The sequence below is a fragment of the Lycorma delicatula genome, chromosome 2, assembly GCF_047948215.1.
Source record: "Lycorma delicatula isolate Av1 chromosome 2, ASM4794821v1, whole genome shotgun sequence".
Lineage (NCBI taxonomy): Eukaryota > Metazoa > Arthropoda > Insecta > Hemiptera > Fulgoridae > Lycorma > Lycorma delicatula.
In genome coordinates this window covers 163,648,101-163,675,219 of record NC_134456.1, presented here as the reverse complement: position 1 = coordinate 163,675,219, position 27,119 = coordinate 163,648,101, and the positions used below count along the sequence as shown (strand labels likewise).

The following is a 27,119-nucleotide window of genomic DNA, read 5'->3' as shown; positions in this document are numbered from 1 at the left end:
TTATTGCTTCTATGAAATAATTGAAAAAATGTTGATTCTGAGTTGTTAGTGTATGATTTTAAGCAATAATTGAATCTTCATTTGAAAAAAAAAACATTTTTATAAGATAATGTGTCTTTGTGAGATGGATTTTTTATCCTTAAAATTTTATTCCATCCAGCTTTATTTAACTTGTGAGATATCTTTGAATTTTGTTTATGTTATGAAATAACTTGACATAAGTTTAGAATTATGTTTTTTCATGTTGCAGCATAAAGCATAAACAACATGTCTGAAAAATCAAACAAAAAACTGATTGATTAAAAAACCTCTTTTTAGATTCTGAAAAAGTTACAATGTATCAATTATAATTAATACTATTATTATTAATTTACCTTTATTACTACAACTACTATGATGTAATAATAATTATAGTTATACAATTATGTAACTAAATATATTAGAACTACAACCATTGAGACAGTTTTTCCAGCTTCATCTATAACTAGAAAAAAACTGTTTTGCATACTTTATCTTTGTTTTCCTGGATCTCAGGACAACCGTAAACCAAAAAATGTCATTAAAAAATAACCTAAGGAAGATGAAAAAGGCTGAATAAATAATAGTTTACATTTTTTAAGATCCATTTGCAATTTCATTTTAAGTATCTGTTCTGAAAGTAATGAATTTTGTTTTTCAAATCTATGTAACTTATCTTCTAATTCTTCTACATTATTTTGCATTGTAGTCAGTCTAACACGTAGTCGCTCATTACTGTTAATTAAGCGATTATCACTAACCATCAATAAATCTTCATTTGGATCTAAGTCCGGGTATTGCACTTTAGATTTCAAATGCTCATATTTACAACAAAGATCAGCATTCTCAGCAATTAATAAATTGTTCTGAAATAAAATATAAAGATCATATTATTAATTTTTTTTTTTAATAAATCATTATAAAAACTTCATATCCTGTTATTTATTTACTTTCTTAAATGTTAGTATTTTAATTTGAAAACACATATTTAAGAAAATGAATCATTTAATGATAATGAACATATTAATCTTTACTTTCATCACTCCTTTTCAACCTTGTTGATGATGATCTCAATGAAATGAATGAACATGGTTTGAATACACTGACAACATTGTAATTAAAAGAAAATTCCCAAACGTAGTTGACATCACAAAGAAATTCTGAAGTTTGTTGTCACCTGCTTCTAGAATGAAGTTCTACGAATCACTCTTGACAAGACCATTCTAATACTCTTCACCCTACCAAGAACAGTATGTAACAACTAAGTAGTTACATAAAAACTAATGCCACAATAGGTGCCACTACTAACTATAACTATTACTAACTATTGTGGCATAGTAATGACTTGAATAATGTTGTTAGGATGGTTCAATATCTGGGTGTAACTCTAAATAATAGCCTCACTTCTTCAGGTAACATAAGGGCATTCCTTTATCTTGGAAATGCTAACCATGAGACACAGTAGTTTGCTTTTGTTCTAATGGTGTCTTTTTAGTAAATCTGAGGTTTAAGCCAATGAGTATGTGGCTGTATGAGAGTTTGGTTAAACAGCTTCTGTAGGGCACAGCTGTCCGACTGTGAAAAACTCATAAGTTATCACTTGAGTTATATTAACAATCCAAAGATTTGCCTGTATAATTATTTCATGCAGCCTGGAAGAAATTTGTTGATTTTCTTTTGACCAGGCTCTGAGTTTTGGATCGGAGTCTGGATGTCTTGGATTTGGAAGATCTGGCAGTTGGTTTTTCGGTGGCTTTTATTGATGCTGATGAGTGTTCAACTCCCCAAAGTTCTGGTCAAGAGAAGCTTGCATCATGGTGGAATAGAGAATTGACAAGCATGAAGAGGCATTGACGGGCAGTCCTTGTTGCTGAATACAGAAATCTAAGATATCATTGCTTTCATAAGGTCCAGACTGCAAAAAGGGACTCCTGATGTTTCTTTGTTCATGAGCAGGGGGACAGGGATCCCTGGGGTGTAGTATATAGGGTCTTGGGATACAAACGACAAAAGGACGTTCTTCTGTCTGCTCTCTCACCCAGGTTTGGTGTAATTTCAGATATGTCTGAGATTTTGCGCAAATTACTAGACGATTACTGTCTGATGATAGTGAAGCTGGAGAGACTACATATCATCTGTGGGTGCGGTGAGAGGTCGCTCAGTTCCATAGGGATGCAGTGTCCTTAGAGATTACCAAGGCTGAGCAGTGTCAAGCTATCTGTAGTTTAAGTAAGGGCAAGGCCCCAGGGTTAGATTATATAACGGTGGAGCTTCTTGTTCGCTCGGTTGGGGTGAGTGTGAGAGTTGTCACACAAATTTTTAATAAATTGTTGTTTGGTGGATAATACCTCCACCTCCCCACGTCTCCTTCCCAACCATTGCCTCAATCTGTCTTTTTGACAAATTGTCGGTGTTGGATGTTTCCCATTCTGTTTGCCATTCCTCTTTTAGAATTTCATTGGCATCTCTATCTCTCTTATTCATGCCTTCGAATATTCTCTTTCTTTTCCTCATTTGCAGATGGATTGGTGGGATCCCCACCAGTACACCTGCCGAAACTGTTCTATAAGCAGCCAAGATTTTTAGATGGATTCTCCTTTACAGCGAGTTGAGCTTTTTCCTATTTCTTTGTACACTGAATGCTGTACACTAAGCCAGGAGGGCATAGAGCATGATAGATGTGACTACTGCCAATATCATTTTATGTTATGAGGTTTTCGGCCCCCATTTATTAGTCATAAGTCTGCCTAGTGAATTTATAGTTCGTTCAGCCTTTTTTATTTATTTCTTCTATGTGTTTGGTGAACGTTCCTGATTGATGGAACCAGATTCCTAAATATTATGCTGACTGTAATGTGTCAGTCACGTGGTCGTCCACCCTGATTCAAATAAGTCTGACCTTCCTTCTTCCAATTATCGGCAATGTTTATGTTTTTCTCGGCTCAAGGTTCTATCGCCTGAGGCATCTATCTTTTAGCCAGCCACTAGCTAATTCTAACGCCACGTTAGCTTTTTGTTCTACCTCATCTTTGGTTTGTCCTGAACTAAGAGTGCCAGGTCATCTGCATATGCTATCGGTGAAACTCCTATTGGGTATTTTAACTTCAAGATGCCATCAAAAGAAATGTTCCAGAGGAGGGGGCTTAAGATTGAACCTTGAGGTAGAGCCCCTTGCATCTGGAACATTCGCTCGCTGTCCTCTGTGATCTCTATTAACTCTCGTTCCTGCAGATAGTTACAAATAATTGTCCAGATTTAGGCATTTATATTTCTCTTTTCTAATTCTCTAGCCAATACCACCCATGGGAAGCTATTAAACGCATTGCGAACATCCAGGAGAATTATCAAGGGGATCTTTCTGGTCCTCTAGGTGCCTGCTCTGCACGTCTCTACTCATGAAACTACTCGTTGTAAGGCATCTACCGTAGATTTGCCTTGGGCAAATCCGAATTAAGCCTCAGACAATCCTTCCCTTGTCTTGAGAACATCCTGTAGTCGATCCGTCGTATAATTTGCCTATGAATGGTAAAAGGCATATAGGTCAAAATGTCAAGACCAGTTTTTTTTCTTTCAGTTATGGCACCACAGTAATCTTCCAGGATGTGGGAAAACTTCCCGTGCCCAGCGCTTCGTTTAGAACTTCTAAAACTGTCCACGGGTATAATTTGGTTAGTTCTCTCAGTAGAGAACCTAGAACCACCGCCGGGTCCCAGGCTTCTTTTAGGACTGATGCGAGCGCTCGCCCAGTGGAGTTCGTCGATAGAGAAGCGTCTTATTTCACACTCTGGAAGAACCACCTTCTCTAGTAATAAAGAGCCTCTCATGTCTGTTCCCACGTAAGCAGGGTAAGGATGACCCGAACCTCTTCATGACTATTCGATACGCCCTCCCCCATACATCCTCTTCCAATTCTGAAACCAGTCGTCTCCATGGCTTGGATCTTTTTACTGCAGCCCAGAATTCTTTTCGGGCATTTTTGTATATAACTTCTGCTCGTTTACTCTCTTCAAACCTATTTCGTCTGACTCTTAGTAATTGTCTTAGAGCTGTCCAAATAGTGGCTTGTAATGTTGCGATTTCTGGGGTCAACCAGTATAGATTTTTACTTATCGTCCAGGTAGTGGCCTAATTGTATCACATTCTTCACGTAGTGTATTGGAGAACTCAGCCGGATTTCTGACTCTGTGTATATTTATTCTATCTTCTACTGCTCTAACGAACGAGATCGATTGAGCCATCGTTGGCTGCCACCTTTGGCTTCCTCTGAATCATTGGTTGTCCCAAGTCGATCTAAAACCAAATACCTAGATGGTCACTCGTAAAACTCGAAGAGAAGTCATCTTGTAAAACTCGCCATGAGATTACTTTGTCAGTGCAGTCTTCTGAGGTGGCTGTAATATTTATCACTGAGCCCGTATGAATGTGCTGACTCCTGGCGTATTGATAGACTGAGTGTTCCAAGTAATGCTACTAACTCATATTCGCGATGGGTGGATCTGTTGCCGCCTAGTTCCAACGACTCTGAATTAAAATCCCTCACTAGTATTATTGCTCTTCCTTCCGTCTGATCACGTCGGTTGACATGAAGTCGGTTGAAAATTCATCATATCTATCTTCGTCGCATTTGGAAGATATATCCACAGATGGCGACACTAGATGTCAACCGCATTGCTAGAATGCTCCTACCGGATTTTATGTTGGTTATCGTGTAACGGTTTGATACATTTTTGATAAGCTACATCTTGTAAATCATCAATAAACCAATAGTCAGAAGTTGTTATTCTAAGATTTGGTTCAACAGCTAAAATGAAATCTTCATCTTGATTTAAGACCGTTTTCCATACAAGGTCGTGAGCCGTTCTCATTCTGTTCATGTTTAATTGTAGACATTTCATTGTTTAGTTACATTACATAACCGGCCTCACGTCCGGTATCCTATTTTTCCACAATCCAGACATTTTTGCGGTTCCAAACATTCTTTCGCACTGTGTCCGGTGCCTCCGCAATTGAAACATAGAAAGGCACGGTTGGGGGCCTTTGCAATTCCTTGACAGATGCCCGGTACTCCAGCATTTTTGGCACTTCACTTCTTCTTTGTTGATCTTAATACGACAAGAGTGCCAGCCAACCTTTATTCTCTAAGAGCTCGAATCTCTCGTCAATAATAATACAGTTGCCTTCTTTGTATTCCCGAATGCGGGTTTTAATGCGGCAACACGTAGCGGGATATCCGATCCTATTTCTTGTTTAATTGGCCGAGTAACTTCTTCAGCCGTGGTATCTTCATCTAGGTCTTGGACATAAAATGCAGACTTCCTTCTACCATATGGTCTTTCCTCTACTATTGCAACCGAAACGTTGGCACCCATACTCATTTTGACGTCATTACGCTTTTCAGGGGAGTCGACGACCCGGATTTCTAACGATTCTGATCTCACTATTTTGACCAAGAGTATATCTGCAGCTATTTCGGTCCCGATACTTCCTTTAACTTGCTTTAGCAAGTCGGCATACGTCGTGCCCGCCTTCTTGATAGTGACAATCGATGAAGTTGGTCCTTGTATCGTCTTTTTTTTCTTCGCCTGTTTCTTGACCCGGAAAAGCGGCCATATTTATCTTCTTCGTTTTTGTGTATTCTCCCGATAAGATATTCCAGACTCTTGCAAGTTTTGTCTCCCATGCCATCATTCGGTACATAAAATATAAGTTTGTCGCGCTCAGTGTTGTGGATTCGACGTATTGCTTTAATTAGGTGACTAATCATCTCATTACTTTTTTAGTCGATCATTATTAAGAAAGTTGTAAGATTGTCCGTATCTTCACACAATCTTTCATTTCCCGTTTCGTATTCATGTTTTGTCTAACATACGAAATCAGCTTTTCTATTTTATGCATTAAATGGTCCATATATCTGTACCATCGGTAAGGTGCCCATCACTACTATCGTCAATAACTTCTATTTTTCTTTTTGGGAGCCTTGCCTCTATTGTCTCCATCCTTTCTTCAGAATCACCTTGATCACCGTAATTGTCTTCTCCGTTGTCTTCTGCCACTTGAGTTTTATCGTCGTTCCCTTTGTCTCCTTTCCTGGAAGATGATCCCGGGGCCGGAACGTTGGTTCGTCTCGCTCTTCTTTGGGTCTCACCTAACACTGGGGAGCGGGCCAGGCCCTCGAAGCTTTGAAAGGTTGATCTGCCATTATCTCGTTACTGGATTATTGTAGTCGAAAAATAACCTCAGATTCTTATTCAGGATCAAAAAACCTTCGAAATTGACACCCTACTCGGTTTCGTTTAAGGGGGACAAGCGGTGGCAGGGATCAAAATTTTGGTGGTTGGGGGAAGTGATTTGTATCTGTCCAAAAATGTGATCTGGTGGCATGAAACGCCGAGAAACTTGACGAAAAAGGCGGGAGCGGTTTTGGGGGGGTTGGGGGTCAGGAGATAGAGTAGACCCGGGTCAGTGGAGATCCAGGGGGTTGGATCTGAAGGAACGGGAGGCCATAAATATGAGAAAAAAGATTCCCCCTTATAATTGTCTCACTGGCACTTTGAATATTTTCACTAAAAAAGTGAATAAATATTCCAAGTTCTTGTTTACGACTAATAAATGACGTAACTCTCTTGTAAAGTCTTAAAGTCTTGTCTTTTGACTTAGAAAAAATTTAACTAATTTCTAGATTAGATTTTTTAGTCCAAGTCCTATACTAAAGTATAGGAAAAAAACAAAAATCTAAATAACTAATTAGTCCATCATCCAAAACTCACCAAATTTTGTATCCGTATTCATTTATTATTACCAAACAAAATCCAATCCATAGTTCCAGAAAAAACACCGAAAAACCAATCCAAAAACACTTTTAACAGCAGAGAAAAACCTCACATGTCTGTACACTTGCGCAATCCCAACCCGATTACAGAACTTACAATTTTAAAAATTTTCTTTGAAAAAGAAAATACATCATTTTCTATAAGTTTTTCCCAAATGGAAGGATAATTCCTCAAACTCCCCCTTTTGTGTGTTTGGCTGTGTATTATTTAGAAAATAATGCAATTAAAAAAATTCCAGTCTTCAATAAGAAAATGAAGACTGATCAATAGCAAATTAGCTTTTTTAAATCATATTGTTGTTTTGGACCATTGTTTATTTAAATAGCAAAAACTAGATTTTTTTTAGACTGCAAGTGATTTTGGCTCATTGTTTGTTTACGGACTGTTTGATTCATACATTCTGAAAGACTATATTTAAGGCAGCTTTGTTCCACCTTATTCATGCAATGAATATACCTTTAGTGTTAACCATGAATCACCAGGCCAAGTTGTTAATGAAAACCCAAAAACAATAGAATGAATGACAATATTCAGGACCCATTGATCCAGGATTCTACTGAGGGTATTCTGGAGCCATTCTTTTTTAAATATAATCTTTTTAATAAATTATTCTTATGTCTTTAATATAATTTTGGTTGGGCCTCTAACAATTAACATGGATGAGAAGGCTATGTCTTTGCCATTCTGACTCACATTTTTAAGTATTGTAAATTGATAAAATATATAGCTTACTCAAAACATGCACACAGCGTACAATGAATGTATAAATACAACCTAGCAGGTCAACAAGTAAAATATGAATTATTTATGAATTACAAGTAAGATTAACAAAATAAATTATGACATCCACTTACACATTGTACCAGTGATTTAATAGAAACCTGAGACTCATTAATGCTGTCATTTAAATCTTTTAATTGTTTATTTAGTAAATCATCATTTATTTTCTTTAACATTTCACAAGCTGATTCAATTTTAGTCATATAAAAATCTGCTTCAATTCCTTAAAAGGAAAAAACCATCATTCATATTTACTTCATAATTTATCTTAATGAAACTATATTGAAATATACATAGGTAGGGATATATATATATATTTCTACAATTATTACCTTAAATGTATCCCAATATATTTCCTTGGGTTATCTTTTAAAGAGGTTTTATTATCAAATAAATGTTTTTATTTAGTTGTACCAGCTAAAATTTGCAAACCAGTTAGATCACAGTGCTCATTTATAGAAATGTATAAGAGTAAACTTATTCTGTATTCTAAACATTCTCTCTAACAATATACTAATTTTCTAAGAACATTTCAATATTTTTATACCTTTATTCAATCTACAAAATCTTTTTTACAATTTCAAGTTCTATTTTACTATTTTTAACATTGCTCAGTCTATATTGTCTACATTGAATGAAAGTGAACGTTTTACTTAATAACTTTTATTAATATATTTTTTTTTTAAATATATATTTCAGTTTTCCCACTACACTTTTTCAGTATAATTCTATAAGTATCTCAAAAAAAAGTCTAACTTTCACTTTGATTCAACTCTTTTCTTTTATTCTTCCATCAGCATCCTTTGCATTATCTTTGTTTATTATTAGGCTGTATAGTTGCTTCTACTCTTTTTACTTAAGGTATTTTTTTTAAGTTCAGCAACTTAATTACTATCAATATCACTGTCAATTAATTCTTTCTATTTCAAAATGCCTAAATCCTAATCCACATCAGATCCACATTCATCTTTCTCCAAAATTTTCGTAATATATATTCTTTATTTTGTCTCTTTATTTTAATTCTAGAAATAAATTAATAAAAACATTAATTTTACACAATAAAAGTAATGAAATACAATTAATTCAACAAGTGTGACAAAACTAACTACACTAAAATGTTATGCAGAAGTATCAAACATTTACACTAACAATATAAATTTTAAATCATAAAATTTATGTACATTTTCTTATGTAAGAATTTCAATGAAAAACCCCCCGACTGATATTTACTATATCTAAATGATCATTTAATGCTAGAAGCATGGCTAGAAAAGGCTTCAAGAAGCAATGTCATGCATTGATAAGGACTCTATAGAAAAAACATTTTTTTATATAGGTTAGTGATTAAGGATTATAAACATAAACTGCTGACTTATTTAAAATTATGCTGTAATTTCATGAAAGCCCTTCAATTGACTTATTGGTGAGCAATCTTACTACTTTTCCACTTTTCTTTATTGGTTTAATTCAGTTTCTACTGAAATTCCACACTACAACATCTTGCTTTTAGACTGAAATATGTACTCGATGTACTAAAGAAGACTCAAATGAAAAATGTGTAAACTGTAGTAGATCACAAACAGCTCGCTCCTGGGATTGTCCAACTTTTAAAGAAGAAAGGCAATGCTAAAAATCTGTACCAAGAAAAAACTTTCTTTTCCACCAAGGAACGGAAGGACATATAGGTTTTCCAGATGTTTGTGAAATATATTTTTTAACGTTCTGAAGTATCAGGGCTGTAAAAGAGGTAAGTTGATCAAGGGCGACTGCATCATCGTCATACTGTGATGGGAAGGCTTTATGGTGACTGTTCCAATCTGCCTTTTCACACATGAAGAGCCACATGAAGAGAATATAAAAAGATGTTAACTCTCATAACCTGGTTAAAACAGATGTCTCTTTTGCCACTGCAATATCAAGAGATGCCCCTGCAAGTGCAGGTAATCATCAGTGTGGATCCTGCAGTGAGCTAAAAAAACTTGTTCAGATGTTAGCTGATCAAGTTTCTTCACTTACAGCCATTATTTCACAGCTGACTAAGAAGAACAAATAGTTGGTAGTTGCAGCTAGTAAAACCCACAGTGGGATCCTCCTGAAAGTCCTGTCCCTAAAGTTTTACCTTTGCGGACAGGAGTAAATACAGCTGGTGGGAAGCCATCTAATAAACTCCCTGTTAAGGGAGTCTACACAACCACCCCCTCTGGGATGTCATCTACAACTTCCTATTTTTCAAAATCTCCTCCTCAATCATCTCTTATACCAGAGGATACGGTAGAGGAACCGCCCGACTCTAGGCCATAAAAATTTTTAAAAATCAAAAATTCTAAGAAGAAAAATCGGATTGCCTACACAATTAATTTCTATATATTTATCTGTAATTCTGTATCTATAGTTACCTTGATTTATGAGGATTATGCAGTGGAATGTTTGAGGTCTTCAGTCCCCCATTAAAGATGTTAGAATATTGATACACGCATATGAACTATTAATAATGTGCTTACAAGAAACACACCTTCCACAACAAGATGCGCTAACACTCAGAGGCTTTTTTTGTGAGAGATATGACTGTCTCATAGACAGCAGAGAAAGTGGTGGAGTTGCTACTTTCATGCAAAGTGAGGCATCAGCTACAAGGATACTACTACTAGCTACCCTCATTCCTGCTGTTGCTGTAAAAATCTCTGCCCCCCCCTCAAATTGCATATCTGCAATTTGTATCTCTCACCGAACTCTGAGTTCAATGCTCTAGGCATATCAAATCTCCTCACCCAGATTCCATTACCATCGTTCATAATAGTAGACTTTAATGCCCACCATATTTCAAGGGGCTCATCTTTCTGCTTCTCTTGAGTAAATATGTTAAACAGAGTGAGACAAGACCTAGACCTCTGTCTACTTAATGCGAATCTTACACATTCATGTCCTTATAGTCTGGTACACTGTCCAACATCAACCTCTCCTTATGCTCACCAAGTTTACTCCCTCATCTTAATTAGTTCGTGTGTAATGACTTTTACGGCAGTGACCACAGGCTAATTATTATTGATTTTGGTATTGACCACAAGGTGAACAAAAGATAGATTGTTGAAAAGGCAGATTGGAACAGTCACCATAAAGCCTTCCCATCACAGTATGACGATGATGCAGTCGCCCTTGATCAACTTACCTCTTTTACAGCCCTGGTACTTCAGAACGTTAAAAAATATATTTCACAAACATCTGGAAAACCTATATGTCCTTCCGTTCCTTGGTGGAAAGATAACTGCCAAAATGCTATTAGAAAACGGCAGCATGCACTGCACAAATTTAACCGTAGGCCTACAAATGAATATCTAAATGTTATGCTAAACAAAGAAATTTAGATACAGCATGTGTCATTGGGTATTCTTGGACGTTAAGAGGAAGTCATGGACGAAGTATGTGGACACCACCTCACGAACTACTTCCATGTATACTGTGAAGAATCACCAAAACAATCTATTCTCGGACTCATTCAAGAAGAACTCCTTTCATCCCCTTCTGCAGTGGCAAGTAACTTGGCAGACTGTTTACCATTCAGTACCTCTCACTTCGTAATACACTTCTGAATTTCAGATGTACAAGACACAGATGGAAGTATTACCATTAAACGTTGATGATTTGGTCGGTGAATTAAATGCTCCATTTGCATTCAATGAGTTGTTGCACGCACTAAAACATTCACATGACACCTCCCCTGAACCTGACAACATTCATCTCAGTATGCTGTCCCACCTTCCTAATTCGACACTACAACAGCTACTGTGGATTTATAATGGTTTATTCTTCGCACAAGTTTTTCCCCCTGTCTGGTCAGAAGCCATTGTCATACCAGCACTTAAACCTGACAATGACAAAGAATGCCCCTCAAGCTACTACCCCAATCACCTTGACAAGTGTGTTATGCAAAAAAATGGAAAGAATGGTGAATCGAAGGCTTACCTGGTATTTAGAAAAACGCACTCTAGTATCTCCAGAACAATGTTGTTTCCCCACCAAGGCCGATTTTTCATTGACCATTTAGTGTCATTGGAGGTAACTACTCAAAACTCTTGCCTATTCTGCCAGCACCTCGTCACTACCTTCTTTGATGTCAGGAAGGCATACAACATGGCCTGGTAACATGGTATTCTAAACACACTTAAAGAATGGGGAGTCAAGGGCAATGTGCTTGCTTTTATTAGGGATTTCTTAAATGACCGAACTTTCCATGTTCATGTTGGAAATTTTTTATCAGGTAGCGTCAGCTTGAAGAATGGAGTGCCTCAAAGAAGCGTATTAAATGTCACTTTGTTTGCTAAATCACCTTCTAAATTTTGATACCTTCTGTTTTCAAACTTTTCCTTGTTCATATCCTCCATGGAGAATCAACCCCATGAATTTTATTTTTGACTTAACATATGCAATAAAGAATCAACAACGTCTATCGTCTTTCAGTAGATGTTTTACCAATCTCTCTCCAAGGTAAACCCAGACACAATAGTATAAACAGATGGATCAAAACAGAATACGCGCATTTATAGTTGTTGACAGAACATATATGTTTGGCCTACCTAGTAGTACAAGTGTCTTAACTCTTGAACTACTCGAATATGCTACCTATAATGCTTTAAATATCACTAATCTTAAGTACTGCCATATTTGTAACGACTCGTGTAGTGCACTCTACACTTTAGAAGATTTCTAAACATCCTATTGTCGCTGAAATTTATCTTTATAAATTTCAAATTGCTGAATTAAACCATCGCAACACACAAGTGAGTTTCTGCTGGATCCCTAGCTACGTGGGAATTCCAGGTAATAAATGTGAAGATTCCGCTGCTAAGGACGCATGTAGTCAACCATCTTTCACCATTCGTATTGCTGCATTCGATTTTATTAATTGAATAAAACATGCTCTTTGAGAAAAGTGGGAAGGTGACTGGACTGCTACAGTGGATAATAAACTCAGGCACATCAAAGATACTGTGTTGCCATGGAACTCTTCATGCAGAAAAATTCATCAAGAAGATGTGGTCCTTGGCCAATTGCGATTAGGATTTACAAGAGTCAATCACAGGTACCTAATGCCCAGAGAAAGTGCACCATTATGTGTAAAATGAGACTGCCGCTTGACTGGGCACCACATCCTTGTGGATTGCATATGCTATGCAGCCTTGCGTCATAAATTTAAATTGCCCAGAAACATTCGTCAAATCCTGGGCAAAGACAAGCAATGATCGAATGTTGGTATTTCTCTGAGTTACATAAAATTTAATATTGTTTTTACTAGTTAATTAGGTTTGTTTTCTTTAATGTTTCTGTTATCCAAGCAGGGGCCCACTCCTCTCAGACTTTGTTGAATTTTTTTAATAATCTCATTATTATTCTGACTGATTTTAGTTGTAAATTTTTTGTTATATTTTATTTTTGTTATTAATTGGAAGTTTTTATTTTTAATATTTTAGTTTTAAAAATAGTTGTAATCTTTTTTGTTATAATATCTTAGTTGTGAGAGTTGTAAGTTTTTGTTTGTTTAATTTTTTAGTTTTTAATGTAGTTTTAGTTACTGTTTTTCCTTTTTTTTCTTTTATATTTCTATTCCGAGGGATGATAACACGCAAGCGTTTTCGCCCTGAAAAAAAATCTACTGAAATTATTTAAACAAAGGTAGAAATACATTTAAAAAATAAAAAACATTGTATAGACTTACTAACCTGCAGTTTGTTTACTATTTGTCTGAAAAGATTCAGCATATTTTAAAGCACTCTCCATCAATTTTTTCTGTATCTCTATAACCAAATTTTTCACGTACTGTAATTCATTCAGTAATTCTTTCATATCAGATACTTCAGATACCGATGTAAGATCATTACTGCTACAAAAAAAGGTATACATATATATTTAGGACTTTCAAAGATTCATTGATAAGTATCCACAGCGAATCTTTAAAAACCCTAAATATAATTGTTTTTCATAACAAGTTACTAATAACTATTAATGGTCAACTCATTTAGTTGAAACTTGTTTATCTATTGCAGGAACTTCATTAATGATTTAAAAAATATTTTTATTATTTATGAACTTTGCTTAAATCTTAAGCATTACTGGGCCAATATAATGAATTTTTTTCACCTCTGTATTTATTAAATTTTCAGAAATGTTTGATGTAAATTACAAAAATAACATCATTATTAGTTGAGTACTAAGATTTAAACAGAGCGAGCATAATTTTTTACGTAATAATATTTTTAGTTGTTGATTTAAATACATTCTCAATAGATTTCTATATGGTTGCTGCAAATATCAAGGAAAATAAACTGAACTGTATTTTTTTCTTCTATCAAAGTCAGGTAAATTGTTCTTTATAAATTAAGAGAGAAAAAATGTAGTTTCATAATTTTTATATGCTAGTGAAAAATAGGTTTTGTAATGAATTCAACATAAAATAAAATCAACTGTTTGTATGTTATTAATTTAGATGTATTTTTTAATAACAGGAAACTCTTTTCAAATTTATTTTGTTAAATAAATATTATTTTAGATTACTGTAAAAATAATTCTGACTTAAGTTTTTCAGAAAATCTTCATAATTAGGTAAGCTCTAAATCAAAAATATATAGAATTTCCATAATTTTTCAGCAGTGGTATTATTTAGTCACCATTCTGTAACAAAAAACTGCATAGTTCTCATGTCACATTGAGAAGACTGTATGAATTTTTATTTTCATTTAAAATGCTATTCCATTTTGAACAGTCATCGAGAAAGGTTGTAACCAATAAAAAAAATCATATCTCCCTATGTAATTGAGATAAAGTATTAACTGGAACTGCAGAATAATCAGGATATCATCAAGCTTTTTTAGACATGAGATTGAGCCGATGTACACAATGCCTCTGCGCCACTGTCAGTCAGTGCAATGCCAACAGTTTCTCCAGAAAGCACAGTACGTTTTGTGGTTAGGGGAGTATAAATCAGTTGTAAATGTCCAACGAACTTTCCGGCGTGTTTTTGACAATGATTCCCTACATGCAAACAGCATTAGACAGTGGTACAAGCAGTTTAAGGAATCCGGCAACTTGAAAGTGATAAGTCCCCAAAACAAGTGATAAGTGACAGCCCAAAACAAGTGAAAAAGCAGTTGTGCGTATATGCCACAGTTGTTCAAGCACTAAAAAGTCAAATTGAATAAGAAAGTAACGTTACTGTAATGTTTAAACAAGATGGTGCATCCCCACACTTTTGCCTAGGTGTTACGACACTCTCAATGAGATTCCATAATCGTTGGGTTCATATGTGCTTTGGCCTTCGAGAAGCACAGATTTGACACCCTATACTTTTTTCTATGAGAACAGGTTAAACACTTTGTTTAGAGTGAAAAAAAAAATAAGGATGTACAACAGCTCAGACAATGGATCACCGATGCTACTGCCACACTTACGCATGCAATGATCCAGCGGATCTGGATAGAAGTTCCATTATCGGCTGTATGTTTGCAGAGCAAACAACAGAGCTCATACTCAAACAATCTGAGGTATGTAAAAAAACGTTTTGAGTTGACGAATTTAAAAAAAAAAGACTTGTTTGATTATCTCTAGTAGTTAGTTTCTGAGCCGATTCTTTTAAACTGACCTGTATTTATTAGATATTTAATAGAATACTTTGTACAGTTTCTAATTCTTTCCTGAGTAAAATTTTTCAATTTTTTCCTGAGTAAAAGGGAGGTAATGAATTATTATTATTATCCAGTTACGGTAACAAAATAAAACTTTTGTACGCAAAATTTTAGGAATGCATTTTATTTTCATATAATCATAGAATTTCACACTAAATTTAAGAAATAAAACCCCATTATTACCTTGATTTGTGTCAGTCTTGTTTTTTCTATATTGAGTTTTATATGAGGCACAGTTCAAAAGTGAGGTTGATGAGTTTGATTGGCAGCAGTGATTGGTTTACACTTGTGCAATAGCTTTAAGTAGTCTTTTGGGCATGTAACTCCTACATTGTCATCAGTTCATAGTTTACCTTTGCAAGATACTGCGTTAAAATGAGTGCGTTAATAACAAATCCCGCCAGTTGTGAAGTTCGATCAGTGATTAGATTTCTAAGGCCAGAGGACATAATGCTGCTGAAATTCACTTTCAATAGTTTGAAACAAATGGGCCAACCGCAATCAGTGAAGGAAAAGTGAGTTTAAGGAAGGCTGTTCAAATATTCACGACAAACAGAGTGGTGGCAGGCTAGTATCCGAACTGACTATCTCGTTGAACGTGTGAATGCAAGTGAGAGAAAATCGTCGATTACGATTAGCAATCTTTCCCTAGAGTTTTCAGAACACTGTTGAGAACCGTGACTGATACTCCATGCCAGGGGTCGGCAACTCGGCGCCGCGAGTGCCATGGCGTCTTCGATGAGATTTTATTATGCTCTCACTATACTACACATCTACTAAGCCCAATAACCGTAACGGCGTCACGCGTATATAAGTCAATATAATTGCGCAAGCTCAGTGTCAGCAAACAGGAATCAAGGTCATACACTGAAGCACTTGCTACTTAGCACAAAGGAATATTCTCGCTTCTGATAAATTTGGTAGTATGTTACCGTATTCTGACTGCTACGTATTTTGACTGTTATTATTACTGACTATATTTTATTATTAGTAACCATATCACGCAAATACATACCTTGCTAGTTAAACGGAATTTATAAATAACCCACCATGAATAATTGGAGAAGAAAAAGAATTTATCGTTTTAATGTTGACTGGGAGGAACAATTTTGTTTTATTGGCTTTAAAGGCAATTTATCTTATTGTGTAATAACAGTGCGGCATCCCCGACAACTTGAATTTATTTTGCGCCCTTACTGACAAAAAGGTTGCAGACTTCTATTCTAGGCATCATTTACTGGATGCACGATGGGAAAAGAATTAAAGTGTTGACACGAGCTCACAAATATCACAGAATGACTTCAGCAAGTGCTTTTCTCGATCGCTTTACCACAAGAGAGAATGTTTTTCTCATATCGTCACTGGTGACGAAACGTTGATTTCGTACATCAATTCAGTGATGTCATTCCGGTTCACCTAAACCGAAAAAATTCGAACAAGCCCACTCTCGAAGGAAAATCATGGCAATTGTAATCTGGAACAAACCCAAGCGGCGGAATTTATGTAGGAAAATAAAGTTAATTATTCAATATTTGAAACCATTAATAAATTTTCAATTGTTCTCATTTTGTTATCAATCGGTTTTTACTTTTGAGCCGCGCCCCGAATAATAAGTAAAAGTTATTTTAATAAAACTTGCTAAATAAGCTTGATTTAATCAAAGTAGCAATTCACAAGATTGTAAACTGAAATATTTGCCAGTATGCGGATCCTCTCAAAAAAAATATTTTTTTTTTACATGTATCCAGGCACTTTAAACTTTTCCAACTAAGAAAAAAAACAAAAACCATAACACTGTTTTGGAGTTTTATTTACTTCCTTGTACGAAGTAGAGGAAGTTTGCGATCGCGAAAAATTATGGTTTTCAGATTAACGGAAATATCCATTTTGATTGGTTTCGACGTGACGTATGTATCTCGCATAACTCAAAAACAATTAAACGTAGGATGTTGAAATATTAGATTTAGGACAGTTGTAACATCTAGTTGTGCACCTCACCTTTTGATTGTTATTGACTGAACCAAATATGTCTAAAAAGGCCCAAAATCAAAACAAAATTGGATTTTGGACTTTTTCTTAACTGCAGTAATAAGCCCTCATTGAGAGCTTTTCAACGATATATCAAGTGATACTTATTTTCATTGGTTCCTGAGTTAAGCCACATAAAGTTTTAATTAATGAATTTATTTGGATCTTACAAGGGGATAGCACAGCAATTCGAATCAGACTTCATCTCCTTTTTTTTAATTTAAATATGTAAATTTATTAATAATTATTAACGTTTGATCGTAAAAAAAAAATATGATAAATAGTAATTTAATAACAACAATAAAAAAAAGAAAAAATATCATAAGTTATTAATGAAATAAAATTTTATGTAATTTTCATTTAAAAAAAAAAGTGTATATGTAATTTAATAAGCATATAAGGAAGTCATGTGGTATCCATATCAGATTTTTAATTTACTGCATACAATGGATCAGTATACAACTTCAACAAATAAAATAGCAATTTTAAATAACCTGAATTTCCTTTTTTAATTCTGAAAGGTAGTAAGGATTTTATACCCTTCTTTTGTTTGGCTACACTGTTTTTTTTTTTTGTGATTTACTTTCTGGGTATAAACAGACTGGTTTTTATTTTATTAAAAGATTTCAGACGACAGAGATAATTTCAAATTTTTTTATAATTAAAATGGAGGATTTGCTTCTGGGCAGAAATTTTTAACCAAAAGAGTAGTAGGTAATTCAGCTACTGGCACACAATTTTAAAATTATATAGTGCATAATTTAAGATTAATATTTACAAAGACTCAGGACCAGCTGAACAAAATAAGAAATTTTCAAAAAGAAATGCTTTGGTTAACTATCCTACAAACAAAGTAAATAGGTGAGAATGCAAACAGAGATATGTGGTTGTGTTTAGCTACATAACTTTTTACATAATTTTTACCGTACCACATATTTTTAAAATACATTCAAAACAGAGAATCTAAGAACACTAATTATAACGCAGTACTGCATTATTATTTAATGGAAGTGTTCCTAAATGGAAAAATTATTGCAATCGGATGATAAATGTAGAAGGTAAAATGTGACAGGCAGATAACCTGCAAAACAAGATCGAACTTATTTCATTTAACTCACTGAAGTGGTTCTTTGGAAGTCAATTGAAGTGATTAATTGGAAGTGGGAATTGAAATGTTTGTCTTTGTTAGTGGTGAATTTGGTTTAGTGGTCAAATTTGGCACATCAATAACCTACAAACGAGATAAAACCTGTATCATTTAATTCATTGAAGTGGTTTTTTGATTCAGTTTAAAATTGACTTCCTTTCAGTACAGTACATTAATTCCATGTTATTTAAACAAAAAACATATTATAAATGTTAACAGTGCTATGTTAATGGTAACAAGTCATCATTATTATTATTCACAATTCAATTTATAATTGCAATTAATTTATCAGTTAAATAATTTATATAAACTACCAAAATATTTATGAGTTACTTGGATTATTATAATCACAGTTCCAACACATGTGCAGACTACATAAGATGTTAGCACACCTGAATTTTTAAATTTAATTTTCAACAAGAATGAGTTAATTTTAATTCATTAATTCTTGAATATACAGGATGGAGCAGAGCAAACGCATGTTTTTCACTACTGAATAACTTCGGTTGTTTTAATTACAGAAGAAAAAAATTACATTAATAATAATATTTTTATTGCATTTTTGAAATCAACATACCTTAATTAAGTTCAGAAAATAAGGTCAACAAAATGACGTCCTTCTTGTCGGACACAAATTACTGCATGGCTTTCTAACATTTCATTCGACACAGCTTCCATTTCTTGACGAATGGAAATCTTCAATTCTTCGATTGTGTGTGGCTTGTTCACATACACTCTTGATTTCAGATAGCCCCACAAAAGCAATTCATAAATCGACAGATTGGGAAAGTGTGCAGGCTAAAAAACATCACTCAATGGTGAAATGACTGTCCAGAAATATCTATCAAACCAATTCAATCGATGCTCTCACTGTGTGAGCTGGGGCACCATCCTGTTGGGACCACATTCAACCGATGCCTTTCCAGTTCTGGACGCAGGAAGTTGTTTAACATAGCAATATAGCACACACCAATGCCACTGTAACTGCGGTTTCCCCCACTCCAAAAAAATAAGACCAACAACCCCTATTTTGGAGACCCCACACCAAACTCTACTTTTGAGCTGTGAAGAGGTTTTTGGTGTAGTTCACATGGGTTCTCCAATGCCCAGTACCAATAGTTCTGTACATTACATAGCCATCCAGATGGATATTGGTTTCTTTATTCATCATTATGGGAGTTTGCATCTTCCACAAGAATGGTATTCATTATGCCACAAAAATTCTTTGTGGCAATGAAATTTGTGTTGCACAAAATCCCTTTCAGTTAGCTGATGGATAATCATTAGTTTGTACAGGTGAAATTTGAGATCATCATATAAGATGAGTTAAGCAAACGCTGTGACATACCCAGCGCTACAGCCTCTCGCCTAGCGTATCTTTTCAGACTAGCAAGAACTGCCCTTCCCTGTCTAAGTTTTCTGAAGTTCAGACTGAACAGGGAAGGCCAGGTGGTGTTTTCTAAATGACATTTAGAAGTACTGGATCTGGAATTGGAAGTAAGGTGTTTCAATCTGGAACTGCACCTCAACATTTCATATTAATATTTTGACAGAAAAGACGTTGAACAGTGACCACAGAATCATTGTTTCTAAACTGCACGACAGTAACACACGATGTTCTGCGTAGTCTGAGCTGTCCACCAGAGATCACTGAAGGTCAATATCCCCACTCACCGCTGAGTACTAGCAGTTTAAGAAACACAAGTTTCCTCTACTCCACCCTTTATTATCATATCACAAATGTAAAATGCATTACTGTAGGATAGAGACAAATTATAAATATTGTTGAATAAAAAATAAAAATGACTTACAGCTTCAACATGAAATACTTAAGACATAAATATTAGTTCTACATACCTATCATTATTTTTTGTAATCCAAATATTATAATGTTCTTGTTTAACTACATAAAATGTAACTTGGCTTCCATCTGGCAAACAGGATATTTGTGCTATAATAATAGAATTAATTAGGGTTTTCAAACTATCATCATTACATAATAATCTATTTATTTCCTTTGAGTAATGATCAAGAATGGATGTTGTAAAATGCATATTCACAGTATATGTTTTACTAAATATTAAATTATTTCCATCATTTGGAAGAAGTATCTCTAGATCTTGATATGTTAGCTAGAAAAGAAACACAGATGAACACACATACAATAATTTAAGGAACTTAAAACATGAAGATTCATTCATACACAAAGCACCTGCAAAAGTTTCTAATCAGTAAATTGTGTATGTTAATCAAGATTAAAATTTTAACTAGATTAATTCATTACATAACTGCACAGCGTTCAGTTTTGTCTTTTTCCACATCTATTGAAAATTCCATGACTCTTTTCTATTTAAAGGTAGAGGTTTAAATTTTAAATAATATTTTTAAACTATTATGTTGTAAAATTTTATAAAGCCTTTCACTAGTTCCAAAGAAATATTTTGACTGCACTGTACAAAGTAAATCTTATTGATACAATAATACATATTCAAAAAATACTACGCACCTATGAAATAAGGTTTTATATGGGGAGGGGTCAGATCAAAATATTAAATATTTCTTAATTTATAGAAAAAAATCTTCAGGCTGAGAACATTATGCATTGCCTGCTTCACCTCATTATCAGATCTTAACTCTTAGTCAGAGATGTAGAAATCACTGGGAGCTTAATATGATGATTGTCTACTCGTAGAACACGTACCTTGGATGGTTGCAATAGGTGAACAGATGATACAAGATTAAACAATACCATATTGCAACAAAACTCCTATACTTGAAATTTACATCACATTTACAAATAGGTTTTCCTTAACTACTACTTGGTCAAGGAAATTTTATTACTGAACACACAATCTAGGAACATTCTATTCTGCTTGTACTCTTTTGGTGACAAACACAAAAGTACACTGAATTTTAATTCATGAATCTTTATGGGTTTCATCCTTTCACTTATGAAAAAATAAATGAAACTACTGTTCCTCTTCACAAGTTGCAAGTGAAGCCATCATATGTACAGTATTACTCTACAGATATGGTAAAAAAAAAATCCACTTAAAATTTATATAATATATTCAATGCCATTTAAAAGATGAGTAGAATATAGAGGTGCTCCAGATTCTACTTGTCACATTCACTTCAAATTCATATCCCCAAATGCCTATGGATTCTTTTCTGATCATCAATTAAAATTTTGGGTGTTGATACTGTCAAGGGTAAAAGTAGCTTCATCTCTAAACTATAATCATCAAATCATACTCAGTAATTCATTCAAAAAATGTTAGTCATGCTGTATATTCTCTTAAGTGAAGGTGCTGCACTTTCTATACATAAAATGGATTCAATCCATGAAAATAACTACATAAAATGTTCATGATAGACAAGTTTTTAGAATATTAAATTAAAATTTTTTTAGAATATTTTTAGTACAGTTTTTAGAATATTAAGTAATTTAATATTTAATCAATTTGAGACTCAAATCAATTTGGTCAATTTAGTGATTAAATTCAGTTGTTTGAACAGTTTTTTCAACTTAATCTTCATTTTCCACATAGAAATGTAATATTAACATTGGGAAGAATACCATACTCACGTTAACTGTTACAAACCCTACTAAACCGCATTATGGTCTGAAATTCTGCACTTAGAAATCCTGTGTCGGTTCTCTGCAGTTGATGTTTTAGCATTTCCATTGCAAAATCCTTACATATTAATCACATTTACACAATTGCTACTAGTGAATAAGTGAGGCATTGTTACAAAACAATTTTACGTTTTATAAACACAAATTGAATTAAAATTTTATACATAAATTTAATTCAAAACTAAATTCTTATAGTCGCAGATTAACTTCAAGTTGTATCTTAATCAAACTACAGACAACGGATCACACTAAATCACTAAGTCAGTGATGCCAACTAGGTGGTCAAAGTAAAAAATTTTATTTTGTAACAGTCAGCTGATTTGTAAATAAAACAGCTGTATTAAATTGCATTCTAACTTTTTTCTGTTAGTACTGGTCTTTTTTCGTTTACACAAACAAATCTCCCTAATATGTTTTTTATTGACTATTTACATCAACTTTCTCATAATTAAACTGCACACAAAACTTGTTAGTTTTGATTTGTTAATTGGCAACTTGACGAAGTTACTTTTAAAACTGCCAAACTTGAACTGTTTTTTGACTTTCACTTTTTTCAAAAATTGTTATAGACAGTTCTGGGAATCAATTTTTTTATAATCTTCATATCAAATTACATTCAAATACAGTAATTTTTTACTACAATTATGATTATGTTTATACGACTTTTTTTACATTTAACTCTAGAAATAACTCCTGAAGTAGAACCTTTCCTGGTGGAATGTCCTGTGTATCTCTAAATTAAACTGTAAATTTCTTTTAAACACGTTCTTATGTATTATTAGGAATAAAATGAATTTGTAAAAAAAAATATATACATATGCATATAAACATATATTTATTTAGTTTCTATGAGTCTCATGCAAAACCACTCAATTGAAATTTTCCATTAAGTTTTTATACCTGAAAAGAACGTAGGATTATTGGCATTATGAAATGTTTCACAAGATGGTGATCATTTTAATGGCTTGCAGTAAACTGGGTTTTGTTCCTCGCCAATATTTAATTTTACTATGGCCAACTGTTGGCCAAATTAAATTTCAAGACCATTTTGCAGCATTTAAAAAATTAAATTCTGTATAAAGGTCTTTTGTCTTTTTCAATAGCCGTTACAGTTATCGAGAAAAGTAGGTTTAAATGTATGACTGTATGGTATACATTCCTTTAGACTTGCCTTTCATATTCAAGTGCCTCCCATTTCCAAGTTGCTTTTTCAATGACAATAATTAAGTCACAAGGTCAGATGTTTCAAGTTGCTTGTCTCCATTTGGAGAGTCAATGCTTCTCACTCACTCAGGTAAGTGTCTGTGGCTTGTTCCAGAATCTACTGTGGGAACAATCTGTATTAAACACTCCAGGGAGAATAGCTGTAAATACTGTATACAATCCATTTTTCAGATTATTCTTTTATTAATTACTGTTCCATAAAAAAAATATAAAAACATCAAATAAAATTAAAGAGAGAGAGAGAGAGAGAGAGAGAGAAACAAGTACGGTCACATTCTACACATTCTCCTGGTGTTTGCCAGGTAAGACTAAGAACCATGAAAAATACTTTTTTACCCAAATGAAAGACAGGTAACCAACTACAACCACTATTTTTAAGATTGGGGAGCCAACCATTCTGAAATCTGCATTCTTCAGATTAAGTTTCGAGTCCTATGCTGAGCAAACTGTTGCTTTGAAAAAATTACAATACACTGATGATTTTTATAAATTAGACTTTAATCGTTATTTATCAGTACTACTCTCACAAGCATGAGGATAATGAACACAGTTGGGGTTCAAGGTGATGGGGCCCCCTGACTAGAAAGGGCTCTGAATGATTTATATATATATATATATATATATATATATATATCAATTCTGCAATTGATGCTTCATTTATTAACCATCAATTGCAGATATAGTAATTAACATAGGATATCAGAATTTGACACTCATTGTAATTTGTAAAATACTAAAAGAAAATTAAATGAAATCTTTTTGAACATTGACAATTCACTTAAAAGTCTGTACAAAAACCATCCAGCTATAGATAGTTAAAAAAAGACGGTTACCTAGTGGGTTCCAGTTCTTATATTCTTTAACAAATCCTCTTATGACTGCAGACCTGCTAATGCTGGAAAAATTTTCAGTCCACTTTTCGGGATCACTATTTGCTGTCGTGATCATATATTCATTCTCCTGGCTGCCAAATTGTAAACCTTTTGTCAGTATCTTCAATTTGAAGAAAAGCCAAAGATCATAAGGAACTAATAAACCTGTGGAATTCTATTAATGATTAAGAGATCTTGGATTAAATACCACAAAATGGATTATGGTGCATTATAATAAATAATGATGCAACTGCCATTGTAGGATTCTCCACAGATCTGATCTCTTTTACCAAACTGCATCACAAATACAACAATGAATTTCCACATAATACTGTATATTAGAAGTCTGGCCTTCTGATGTGTGTTCACTGTACACTTCGCAGAAGTTGGGAAAAAAACAATCAGCTTCAGTCATTTTGCTGCTTACTTACTTTGATTTATTCTGCCTTGGGGGTGTTGGCAATTTCAATTGTGACACCTTAAGTTTGTTTTCTGGGTTGTACCATACACTTAAGGCACGTTAAGATTGCCTGTGATGCACTCCAGCCAGATCTGTATATCAAAATGAATTCTCTTAGTGGATAACAAATTCTGTACAAGAAAAACAGCTTTGGTAAAACTTTTTCACACTTTATGCATGTCTATTTCATCCATTAAAATAGTGAATATAGATTAATCACTAATACCAAAAGAACTTTCAATTTCTGACAGTGAGCCAACAATTTTCCGTTATCAAACTGAGTATGTTGTTCACATCTGGATTTCAGCTAGTAAAATGGTCTATTTATTAGTTATGCAGGTCCCTGTCAACTGAATTTCAGCCATTTTGAAAATGGCTATGTCACTCTTCAATTTATATTATTTCTAAGGCTTTATTTGCTTTGGGTATCACCTATCTTATGGCAGAATGCAGTAACATTGTCCAATATGTTTAAAAAACTGATAGTTTCATTACACAGCATGTACTATGAACTACTCATTGGAAATTCTCATAACTGTAAACTGTTATTGAATACATTTTAATAAATGATTAATTATTTTAAATCATCAGATTTATTTTTGTAATCTGAAACACTAATAAATAATTGTAACATGGAATCAAATCATTTTATATTAGGGATACTTAAAAAAATGTAAATAGAAACTTAACAATTATAGAAGCCCAATACCTAATAAACTTTTTTAATTTAATAAAAATCGTTATGCTAGTTTTCAATCATAAGAAATTAAATAGTTATCCTATCTCTTAAAATTTGTTCACGATTGGGAACATTTCTTCGAATGGTTTAAAATTCATGCCATCTTTGATTCATCTATTTTTTTTTAGTTTTATATCTCTTAATTTATTTTAGACATGCAAGCTGAATTGAAGGTTTCAGCAATTTCATATGTTTTTACACTAAATACACACTTTCTATTCAGATTTAAAAGTTTAAACCCAAAATTTTTATTGGGGTTTTAAACACTGCTAACAACAATCTGTTTATTCCACTTTATAATTACAGTTTTTGTTACAATTTTTTATATCATAATATTTATATGTTTTAGATAACTTTTTTATGCTCAAAATCTATCAATGATGAATGTTTAACAATCAAAGTATGACAATCTAGTTTTTAAATTTAAATCACTTGAAAACCATTAACAAAAATTGGTTTTGAATGCACTCTTGCTTACAAATTTAGATGCATCTTAAAGAATTTTCATATGCTTATAAATACTGCCAATAAGATTAACAAATAGAATCAGCTGTTTGTTAATATTTTTTAGTAATACTTCTAGTAATATGTTTGTTTTTTTTTTGTAGTAAAGGACTGATGGTGATTGTCCCTAGTTAACTCTTCCACTCTGGATGACAAGATTCTAAAAATTTATAGTACCAACAAATTAATGACCCAAAATATACTCAATTTAAGTTGTAAACTTCAGTACAGTATACTACGCTGACTTATGAATATGACGATTTCATTACCTTTTTCTATACCAATATGTTTTTATAAAATGTGAAACTGATAAAATTTTTATCTTATTTTTAATTTGATCTACTCACTTCAATTTAATTTATTCACCTGTTACTGTTGTTTAAATATCTATACTATTTGGCAACATATAAGCAGGTTTAATAAATTTGGAAATCATGAAATAATACACCAACAAGATTGTTTTCTTAGATCTATCCCTTGTAACAGAAAAATATGTTAATTGATGAAACAAATAATCATATACTCTAATCAAGATTCCCTGCCAACTTCTGACATTTACTCTTTCACCTGATTAATTAATGTTTACATTAAAACTTAACACAAACACCAGATGGCTATTCTGCACATGCAACATATAGCCATGCTCCATAGCATCAAAAGCCTTTTCTGCAGTCTGTGGTTTAATATTTGTAGCATTTTCATCAGAAGATTTGTTTCATTTTCATTACATTCATTAACGGACACAACTATATCATCTCAGTAACTGAAAAATCAGTTATCAGCTTTGTCAACTTTTAATCATTCATTTACTTCTTCTTTATTACTATTTTCATACTGAGGAATATCATGTATCAACTGATGAACAATTTCAATAGCCATTTATTTATGTTCAATATCATCAGATTTATTTTTCTCATTTAACATTTGATTTAAAACTTTTCCCCATGCTCATTTTAGAGTTTTAGTTTTACAATGTCCCAGGCATCTGGGACATCATTAAACCAGACAATTTTTCATATTAATGTTTTTGAAACATCCAGGTTTCTTGGATTTTACTGTAAATATTAACTTTAACCAGGGGAACAAATTCCATTTGCAAATGTCATAATTGTAACACATTCTTTATTAACTTTAAACCCAGAAGGATTTTTAGTTTCTGTACAGTAATGGTTTTTTTTTTTTTGATAAGCTCTCCAGTTAAGCC

General features: G+C 33.5%; 1 protein-coding gene across 1 annotated transcript in view; it reads right to left on the bottom strand.

Annotated features, from left to right (window-relative positions):
• Positions 1-412: 412 nt before the first annotated feature.
• The window catches only part of LOC142319390 (uncharacterized), a 32,528-nt gene continuing 5,821 nt past the window's right edge, over positions 413-27,119 (bottom strand). Inside the window, exons 2-5 of the mRNA XM_075356624.1 lie at positions 20,334-20,608; positions 13,343-13,503; positions 7,703-7,851; positions 413-884 (exon numbers count right to left, since the gene is read on the bottom strand). Coding sequence (XP_075212739.1) covers positions 531-884; positions 7,703-7,851; positions 13,343-13,503; positions 20,334-20,608 — 939 coding nt within the window. The 3' untranslated portion in view covers positions 413-530. The remainder of the gene's footprint in view (positions 885-7,702; positions 7,852-13,342; positions 13,504-20,333; positions 20,609-27,119) is intronic.